This window comes from Pteropus alecto, unplaced genomic scaffold, assembly GCF_000325575.1.
Source record: "Pteropus alecto unplaced genomic scaffold, ASM32557v1 scaffold17, whole genome shotgun sequence".
NCBI classification, from domain to species: Eukaryota; Metazoa; Chordata; class Mammalia; order Chiroptera; family Pteropodidae; genus Pteropus; species Pteropus alecto.
The window spans coordinates 3497918-3508470 of record NW_006440645.1 but is presented as its reverse complement, the minus strand read 5'-3'; the positions used below and the strand labels follow the sequence as shown (position 1 = coordinate 3508470).

Below are 10553 nucleotides of genomic sequence, written 5' to 3'. Positions count from 1 at the left end.
AGAGGTTAGCACCTGGGATGAAATCATTCTTAAACAATCTCGTGAGGAGTTGAAAATGACTGGAGATTTCTTTTCCCTTGCGTATATTAAGGAATTACCCAAGAAACTGGATTCCAAAGTCTTTTCTAAAGTCTAATTCTTTTGATCTTTTTCTCATAATATTTATCTTGGTAGAACAGCAGTTGAACTGCCTAGTACTCCAATTCAAATTCGAAATTCTCTAGTGCAGTGAAGTTGTTTCTAAATTCTTGTCATTTTCTCTGAAGGACTATGTTGGAATGTTCTTGTCTTCCAAAAACACACGGATTTCTAAATGTCATTTACATATCTAGTGAAATCAAGAATTTGGTTCGATGGGTCCACTGATTAAATATAACTCTCAAGGAAGCCAGATAATGACAGCCAGTTTACTGGAATAGACTATATTAAATGTAAGAGTACTAACATAAAGTATAATAGGCTCTATTAAAAGTAGATTCAGGAAGTTGCCATGATGGGTAAATATTGATGTTAATGAGGAAAACGTAGCTCACACAATTTTGGCTTAAGAAAAAAACAAGGAACTACAAATTTTGATTGTAAAATCTTGCAGTGCTTTTCAGTAAATGGAAGACTGTTGTGTGACGGGCTGTGACATGTGTGGAATGTGACAGCGTAGAAGCCTTTGAATGTACAGCTGACCAATTCCAGTTACAACAAATAAGCCATGGAAGCTGGTTCTATATCCATATCTATGTCTGTGCCTATATAATATCTATAACTAAGTGTATCAGCCTCAAACTGAGAATTCTAATGGCCTCAAACAAACTGGAATCACAATTTAAAACTATCCAACTCTCCAAACTTCGTTTGGGAAATGGAAGACAGAACCAATGCACGTCTGGAAAGTCCAAGACTTTTTCCTGGAGTTATTGCTATCACTGCTTCAGCCCCTGGGCTTCTGACCAAGGGCTTCGTTACTGATAGCGAGTCAAGAGCAGCTTTAGAACTAACCACTTGAACTCTTTCTGATAAGCAAATGCCTTTGTTTTGTCTGTAGATAAAAGCTTGCCAGATGGAGAAAGAAAAACTAGAAAAGCAATTAAAACAGGTATGCTGGCGCTTGCCTGAATTCACCAAGCCCTCCTGTCAGGGTTTCACCCACACTTTTATTCTCCAGGAGAGCAGTTCAAGGTCCCAGTTAAAGGCATGTTCAAGATCTGCCTCGGATCCTAGAACAACCATGCTGTTCATTATCAACTAAAACAGCAGAGAATAGGTAGTGTTTAGGAACCACTAAGGACTCTCAACCCCAACACACATGGAAAACTGCCCTGCAGAGCAAGTGACAGCAGCACAGGCCTTGGCGTGTGTTCACACCAACGGGGATTTCTTCACAGACCCATAAACACCTGGGAAGTGCATGCTGGTGTTTCTTACACTCGCTTACGCGACTGATGGTGGAAAACTACACCTGTTTGCCTCTTTAGAGAAACAGCGCATCTTCCTGGGCACTGCCTCCTTCTGACCCATCGGTTCCCTAGCAACCACAAGGCAGGACCATTATTTCCTCTCTGGACTTCAGTTATACCATAACGGTCTCTGGCTGCAATGGCAGAAAACTTATTTTATGGCTCGATCGCTGGTTCTTAAATGAGGGCCCCTTGTGAAGATAACTCAGAAACGTAAAGTTAACTCTGTATACCTTTCGAGTCTAATTTCTTCAAAATGGAAAAATAATTAAGGTGTCACCTTAAGTAAAGTATGGCCTGTGATCTCATCCGTATCAGTCCAGAGTCCACACTGACACGCTTACTCTTTTGAGTTAGGATGATGCCAGATTTAGGCTAAAGTTTAAGATTTAAACCAAACCCTGCGGTTGTGTAAAGCAAGAGTCAGGTGACTCCCCACCCCAACCCCGCTGCGCCCAGCCTCGGTGAATGACAGCCCTGTTCCCCTCAGATGCATTTGCCGACCTGCAACTGCAGCCTGGATTTCCACCTGTGGGATGCGGGAGCACCGACCCGCCCCGGGGCCGTGCAGGATCTGCGGACGTTCCCAGTAAGTGCGAGGTCTCACTCCAGCAAGTCGGTACTTGCTGAGCATTCTGTTTCCGTCAAACTCTGTCTGTCTCTGGCACATAGTATTGTCTACGGAAAGAGCCTCTATTTTATCTCAGCCTCCAATTTGCAATTACGGCGGTCGATGCACACGATCGTCTTTGTGATATGGTAGTCACAGGGCCCACAGATGTGAATATTAACGGAAAGGTATCAAATTGCGCTGTAATTCCTTGGACAAACATACCTTTTATATGGGCCATTTTTAATGACATATCTGACTCTCTCAAAAGGACATTTTTAGGTATAACGAAAAGCAAAGCGGATATAGCGAAAACAGTCTGGGTGACGTCTTTTTCAGTTGTAAACTTATACTGAACTACTGTGGATGTCACTATGTCTGTGCAAAATAGTTTTTGACATTTTCCAATTGAAAGGATATCCTTAAAGGAGCTAAGAAAAAAGGGACCCCCTTAAGCTGCTCTCCACGGCCGTGTCTACGCAGGCTAACGCAATGCGCAGTGGAGCAGTTATTTGTGAGTGGAATTGATGTGGTCAGCGAACCTGGACGGCTCAGGCCCAGGCCCAGGCACCTTCTCTTCCTTCTCTGAAGCAGTCCCAGCCCCTCCCACGGTCTGGACACTGGTCTCTACCCTCTCCTCTGCCCACACACACGGAACCTTTACACAGGGATTACGCATTTTTCTGTGTTTTAGATTTGCTCAGAAAACTCTCCTCCCCCTTCGGTTTTAACTGTTTCTAATTGTGCGAAGAATCTGAGATTTAACCGGATTTTCCTAGGAGAGCACCGAAAGAGGGCATGATTCTCTTGGTCGCTGAAACTGTCATCCCTTTGTATTTGAATGTGCCTCAAAGCCTTTTCCCCAGGGAGGAGATAGTGACTCTGGGTGGCGGAAGCACGTCAGAATTTAATGACATCTCTTATTCGACCCTGGTGTGTGACACAGCACACTGCTGAGAATTTGGTTCTTGTCATTGTCGGCAATTGCGCCTTCTGTCTTCTCTCCTTCCCCCATTTCTTTCTTTCTTTCCTTCTTTCTTTCCTTCTTTCTTTCCTTCTTTCTTTCCTTCTTTCTTTCCTTCTTTCCTTCCTTCTTTCCTTCCTTCTTTCCTTCCTTCTTTCCTTCCTTCCTTCCTTCCTTCCTTCCCTTTCTCTCTCTCTCTCTTTCTTTCTTTCCTTTTTCTTTCTTTCTTTCTTTCTTTCCTTTTTCTTTCTTTCTTTCTTTCTTTCTTTCTTTCTTTCTTTCTTTCTTTCTCTTTCTCTCTCTCCCCCTCCCTCTCTCTCTCTCTCTTTCTTTTCTCTTTTACCTGTTTGCTTACATTCTAGTCTTTACAGAAACATTTCTGGGACTCTCCAAACACAGCTATCATTCATTCATTCATTCATTTTTTACAGAATGTAGGATTAAATTAATATTGTGGGAAATATAATAGAAATTTACTTAGAAATTAGCTCCTACAGGTTGGAGAACTGGAGAAATATTCTTGTGATAGGTTAACTATAAAACCAATGAGTATTCAAGTTTATTTAGAAGTAAAAATACCTATTTTCTTCAAATCTTCACTTGTGTAAAGAAGGTAGAAATTCACCTACTATGACAGCTCATCAAACTTTCCCTATCAATTACAAGAGGTAGGGCAGTCCAGATCATGTGAAATTATCACCAAATAAAGGCCCATATGTGAAAAAAGATTCCAAGTCACATAGAATGGCCTACATTTTCGAGCAGTGTTCCATTAAACAGAATCTTGATATAATAGTAGAATTTACAAAAACTCCCAGAAATAAGAGTATTTCCTTCTTATTTATAAGTCTGAATTACAGCAGATGCAATAGCGTTTGTGAAATTACAATATGGTCACCTTTTTTTGGCAACTCTCCTGGAATATAAAACTGAGGCTCACGTCACTTATCCTACATGTTATTTGAGACATCTAAAAATAAGCAAGGAGATGATCTCATTTCCTGTTTCAGCTTCTGTGTACACCAAAAGGAGCCAAGAGCCTAGGTGTCTGGGGGTAAAGTGAGGTCAGGCTGTACTAAATGCAGCATTTCTTAGCGTCTGGTCATGTAATTGAACTTTAGGCTACTTTCAGTGGTCTGGCAGCCCTGAAAATGCTCCCTACTGACTCACTGTTAGAGAAATTTTCCCTGAGTTATTTTCAGGAGGTAATTGAGTAAGAGAATGAAAGGTCTACATTCTCTGTGCCTGGGGAAGCAGGAGGCAGGGGTGAGCTTTTGGAGCAGGAAGACAGAGCAGCCGCACAGGCAGGTAAAGCCGAAATTGTTCTGTTACGTACAAAAATGCTGGCCTTGGAACTGAACTTGAAGTTCAGGTCTGTAGCTTCTGATTCACTCTGTGCACGTTGACATGTTCCCCGATGTTCAATCTAGCTGTTCTTGGCTGCTGTAAACCCAGGAGGAAATCCCAGGAGAAACACCCGAGCCAGCCCTCTGGCCTCCTGGCCTCTCTAGTCTGACCCGTCTGAGCGCGCCTGAGACAGGGTCCTGCAGGAACAGCACGCAGGGAAGGAACAGCCCTGCGTCACCATCCTGAGCCTCTGGAGCCATGTCCCCACCCCATGGCTTAGATTTCTTCCTCGAACCACCACAACACATTAGGCTCCTCATTCTTCTCTTGTCTTCCCGTTGCCTCCCGCGTGAGGGTTTTAAAAAGAGTATTTGTCAATAGTAAAGGGCTTTGTTTTATTCATGGACTATAGTAAGTTCTATAAAAGCGGTTGTTTAGATACTTCTGCAGATATACAAAACACATCTGTTTAAAAAACAGAAAATATGCCACAGCCCCAAAGTAGTGGACATTCGGCCAAACGCAGAGTGGATGAGGAGGGCGTGGGGAGACGGTGCCCAGGGCGGGAGAGGGAAGAGCAAGTCCAGCGTGACGTCCGCACCGCTCTAACCACGCTTCTCCGTCCCCTGCAGCCAGATCGTCCGTGGTGCGCGCCCGACCCGCTTCCGCCGGATGCGCGGCACACAGCACACGGTAAGACCACTCTTTCGTGTTTCCGTTTCCGTGGGATCTTTGGGGGATGTGTACTCAGCATACGTTCATTCGTGCTCGGAGACGACCTGCCGGAAAGCCGTGTTGCATACACAACCCTAATGTGTCGCACCTGGGGTTATGCTGCTCTCTTTAGGGGAAAAAAAAAAAAAAAAAAAAACTTTTCGAAGGCAGAAAGGCACGAGTCTCATCCTGGCTCCCGTCCCTACTCCAGTCTCAGAGTCAGCATCCCTTCTGGGGGCAGAAATGAGAACTTCCGGTGGAGCTGTATCATCCCTCCAAACGCCGAGGCTCTGTGGTTCTACAAAGGCCAGAGACACATCCGCTATTCCAGGCCGAGTCTGCTACCCAGATGTTTTAAAAGAAGTCACTGGCAGGCAGACAGAGGGGCCCAAAGTCTCAGAGCTTGTTCCCTAATGACTAAGTGTCAGACTCCGAGTTCAGGGTTGCCCGCAACACCCACCTCCACGTGGGCTGGAAAAACTAAAACGTCACCTATGAAGTGCTCACAGCCAAGGGTGCTCTTTTTCTCCTTTCCCTCTGGTTTTCCATCCTCCTCCGCCTCCGGAATCTGCTGTCCTTTCCACCGGTAGCGTCTGCGGGCTCACGAGGCCGCCCAGGAGCGGTGGCCTCAACCCGGCTGTGCGCATCTCTTCACCTCACGTGCAATCACAAGTCCGCGCCGTGTGGCACGTGTTTAAAATCTCACTTGGCACACAACCCGTGACTCCGAGTTGTTAAATTCCAGAGGTGTGGATCTGCCTAGAAAAGCCGAAGGGGAGCCATATTCCAGCTTCAGGCCCTACTTGAAATCCGACCTCATTTAGTTCACATGTCAGATGACAGAACTCGGGTTTTCAGTGCAGGGAGCCCAGGGAGCCCACGCGCCGTCAGGCAGGCTGCGAACCTCACAAGGCCCCGGACTCTTCACGGTAGTCTGTGTGAGTGGAGCCTCTTAAACTTGCGCAGTGTACAGCATGGACAGCTGCACACAGCAACACTGGGAATGGCAAAGGCCATCGCTTACAGGAGCGTTGCAGAGGATATCCAAAGCGACAAAGCTATAATAAAGTATCGAGGTGTTTATCAGAAAACTGCAGGATTTTCTTTTTTCTTTTTCTTTTGCTTTTTTTCCCTACTACAAATATAACCATTAGTTTTTGGTTCCAGCCATAATGGAGAGCTTTTATTAGAAAGGCACACTATTAACCATAATGATCGTTGCATAATGTCTGTGACTTTGAAAGCCATTGTTGCATAATAGCTGAGTTACCACCCAATTATAATCTTCCATTTTATATCGGTCTGGAACGAATATTAAAGATACTTTCTCCTAGTGTTGGAGTTTAATCACTAGAAAATACAATTACTCAGAAGAAAATTCAGCAGTGTCATAGGGCCATCTATATATCACTATTGGATTCTTCCTGGACCAGTGTTACAGAAACCAATAATTACATAGAATAGAAATGAATTGAGATTACCACCAGAAACTAAATAAAATATGCAAAAATAGAATTTTATAGTTAGTGTATGAGATCCGATTTTTGTCTCTTTGGGAAGAAATATAATGAGCTTTGTGATGCATAAACATGCTGTGCAACAGTGTTTACAGATGTAAAATTAAAATAAAAATAAGCCTATTATGTACTCACCTAAGTATTTTTAAAACATTTTAATCTTCATAACAATGCTATAGAGTAGGTTTTACGATGAGACCATTTTCAGACGAGCAAAGCGAGGCGTGGAGAACATCAGCAGCATCTAGACCGCAGCTAGGGACGGGGTCCCGGGAGTAAAGTCCAGGTGTGTAGGGCTCCAGAAGCCTGTGCGCTGAAGCACATCCCATAGGGCCCTTGGAAACCTACCCCTCTTAGTAGATTAACGTTTTCTAAAATGGGAGCTGTAAAACTGAGGATGGGGCTTTAACTTGGATAACTACGTGACTGGTACCGAATCCTCAACCATCTCTTCTTCCTATGCACAGCACATGTGATCTGTGCGAGTCATGTGATGCCGGATAATCCCACAGGGGAAGGGCCGGTGCTATGTGAGTGCGAGTCATGTGATGCCGGATAATCCCACAGGGGCAGGGACGGAGTCTGTGACACATGCGCTGTGAACGAGTCTGGTAGAACTGACCGGGCGGGCTCGTGCCCCTTGAAACCTGCCCTTACCCTCCCAGCACGGCTCCGCAGCAGCAGGGACGAACGGCTGTGGCCAGGGGAACCCCCTAGACAAATCCCTTCCTCGAAATCTACCGCTTGGGTCTCCCACTGGTCCCCTTCTAGCTTCCCAAGCTGATGCTATTTTGAAGCTCAAGCCGGGTCGTAAGAATTGGTAGCAGCTCTGAACTCATCCTTGTCACAAGCATCTCATGTGCCATTATTTAATTTCAGTAGTGATTCTTGGTTTTGTTTTTTCATTTGGGCCATTTAATTGAAAGGCTCCTTTTGGTTTCTAGTTCCGACTCAATTGCTCAGGTTCTTAAAAATAATTTTGTGGTATTAAGGAAATATGAGTTTAGAAATCTTTTATTATATAGATATTTTTGTTATAATAATACTCATTGTTCTATTATATGACTAATATATTTATCCCCCACTATTCAAGAATATACCACTGGTCAAAATGCCCTGTATTCTGGGCTACAAATACCAAAATCCAAGCAATAGAAGGAAATATGAGTGGAAAAATTACACTCCATCTCTGATAATCTACAGATATCATTTCTTAAAACTGCTGTAAGTTATATTCATATAAGTACTTAATATACTTTATATTTAAATGAAAAGTGTTTCCAAAAATGTGACTATTTAAATGAATTAGCATGTGTACTGTTCAGGTTGTCCCGTTTCTCCGTTTTTATTAATTTTCTATGACTGCTGCCAGATTTGCTTTTCTAACCCCAATATATGTACACATTGTATTTTCATCCTAGTATCTTCCCCTTATAATTGTTACTCTTTATGACAATCTAACCTGAAATAGTGGCTCTGAGAGCTATACATGGGGTGCCTGTAAAGCAGTGGCCTTGTGATTTCAACAGGCCCAGGGGGTGAAAGGTGAGTCCGTTCCTGTGATATCGCCAGACCCTTCACATTCCCGGAGCCTGGGGCCAGAGTAAGGGGAGAGCTGCATACCGTGTGCGTAAATATTTGAACATGAAGAGTCAGGTTTAGAAGCTGTTAAAGTATGGTCTGTCCCGCTATTCATAAATGGAGCTAGAAGGCCAGAATGAATTTTAGAATGCTCAGAGGCCTACAGTATGTGCCAGGACACAGTGGGACAGGACAGGAAGACCTGAGCCGTGGCCTGTCCCCTCCTCTCCCCACCTTACACTGTGAGGGGTCTATGAATTTGAGGATCCCAATTTCATCCATATACCCCTCACCACTCCACAATCAGCGCCTCGGGGCCTGGGGGAGGGGATGACAGGAGGCCTGGGAGCAGGTCCAAGGTCACTTGGGCAGAGAATTTTGGGGTCCGTGTGTGGGTACCGGGATCTTATCCTAGAGGAAGGCAGCCACACTCTGAGGGGAGGTATGGCCGGAGGAGAGGCAGAGCGGGGCCCTCTTAAGAGCGGGGACCCAGTGAAGGGCTCCCTGGCCGGGGACGAGGTCCCTGGGCATCAAGCACCACGGTGGACAGTCTTCGGGTCAACCGTTCACAGCTCGCCTCTCGGTTATTGTGCAGGGTTATTTTAGAGTGCTTTGGGGACACACTGAGAATTGGCTCTTCTTTCAAAAATTAAAGATTTAAATTAAGGTTTTCAAGGCATTTGAGACTTATTTGACTTTCTCTCTGCACAGCATGAAATGATGGTATTTCTATACACTGAAGTCCACAGAGGTTAATGAGTTACAGCTTCTGTTTAGAAACGCGTGATTTTACAAAGAACATTTCAATTTAATTTCATCTGTTATCAGAATAGAATGCGAAATGACTTCCATGTTTCTGAAACAATTATGGCATAGTAGAGTTACTGTAACCTTGAAGACATGTTGTTTCTTCCTTTCTTACTATATTGCTTGCCAGTCACTTCCACGCCTTCCAAATTTTATGACACAGAGTTGAACTTTGTCTCATGACCTGGAGCTCAGATCTTACTTATCTGGAAGGTATGACATGTAGGCATGTGAGACTGTGTTGTGATCACACATAATTATTTCTTTACACTTTAAAGATCAAAGCCCAACTATTATAATTGACCTTTGCTAATGTACAATAATAACTAACTGAATATTGACTGAAGTCACCTCCTAGGGCTGCCATACAAAGGACCACAAACTGGGGGGCTTAACACAGCAGAACTTACTCTCCCAGAGCTCTAGAGGGTGGAAGCCCAGCATCTAGGTGTTGGCAGGGCCGTGCTTACTCCAGAGCCTGCAGGGGGCATCCTTCCTCACCCCTTCCAGCCTCTGGTAGTCCCAGATGTTCTTCAGCTTATATAAAGTGTAAAAGTGTATTTTAAATGTCCATGAATATATAAAAATATAGGTGGTAAATATATTCCTATGCAAACATGGATTTTATAAGCAAATACTAAACATTCTAATTAACAAATACTAAAGCAAATACTAAGTATTCTCATTAACAACTATATTTGTAGATATATGTATGTATTCTACATGTGACTAGTCTACATTCATGAGAAAAATGCATAAAATAAGTCCAGACAAGTCATAATTTCGCCAGGTAAATAAAATTGCGGTAATTCTTTTGAATGGAAGATAAAAACCTATGGGGAAGAAAAGCGGGTATGTCTCACATCTCGCATCCCAACTGGGAAGAACATCTACTCGCCTAGGTTTCCTTCCTGTTCATGTCTAAGCGTCCACATTCCGGGAGGCTGGTGGGCATATGCAGAGGGCGGGGTCGCCTCGACCCCCTGTCCCCACTCTGCTGATGGTGGCCCCACCCCTCCTAGTGCCAATGGGATTTCAGATTCATCTGATGCTTGACTTCCAGTCAAGACATGGCCTCTGCCACCAAGATGTCTGGCTCCCGTTCAGATCACTTCGGCATCATGTTACTTAACCCGCACGCTTATGAACACAAAGCGTAGACTGCAGCGGATACCACGAGCGAATGAATAACTGGGCACACAGTAAGTGGGGGTCTCCACCCACCAGAAAGGCAAAGCCTGCTCTTCCTCCCGCTGTGAGGCCCCACGATTCCCCGTGGCGTTTCTCTTTATAATCGCAGAGCCACGAATAGCTACAGAAGTGTCTCCATGCCACCTGCACTGCCCTCCCTTCAAGTGATTAAGGACTTGTCTTTGCTTTTGTTCAGATTGCCACTCCGCCACGGATTAGCCCTTGGGCCTCAGCCTCTCGCCATCGAGGTCATAGGGATAGTGGCCCTTGCCTCTATGCCTATGTCATAAGAGTGCTGTCAGAATAGCAAAGGAATTGATTTTTCTTAACGTTTTAAGACACCTAGGAGTATGTACCATCAATGCATTAAA

The 10553-nt window shown here is 44.4% G+C and overlaps 1 protein-coding gene across 1 annotated transcript in view; it reads left to right on the top strand.

Moving 5' to 3' along the window:
- Positions 1-10553, top strand: part of TNIP3 (TNFAIP3 interacting protein 3) — a 74778-nt gene that overhangs the window by 56614 nt on the left and 7611 nt on the right. Inside the window, exons 11-13 of the mRNA XM_025050922.1 lie at positions 1040-1090; positions 1942-2040; positions 5005-5065. Coding sequence (XP_024906690.1) covers positions 1040-1090; positions 1942-2040; positions 5005-5065 — 211 coding nt within the window. The remainder of the gene's footprint in view (positions 1-1039; positions 1091-1941; positions 2041-5004; positions 5066-10553) is intronic.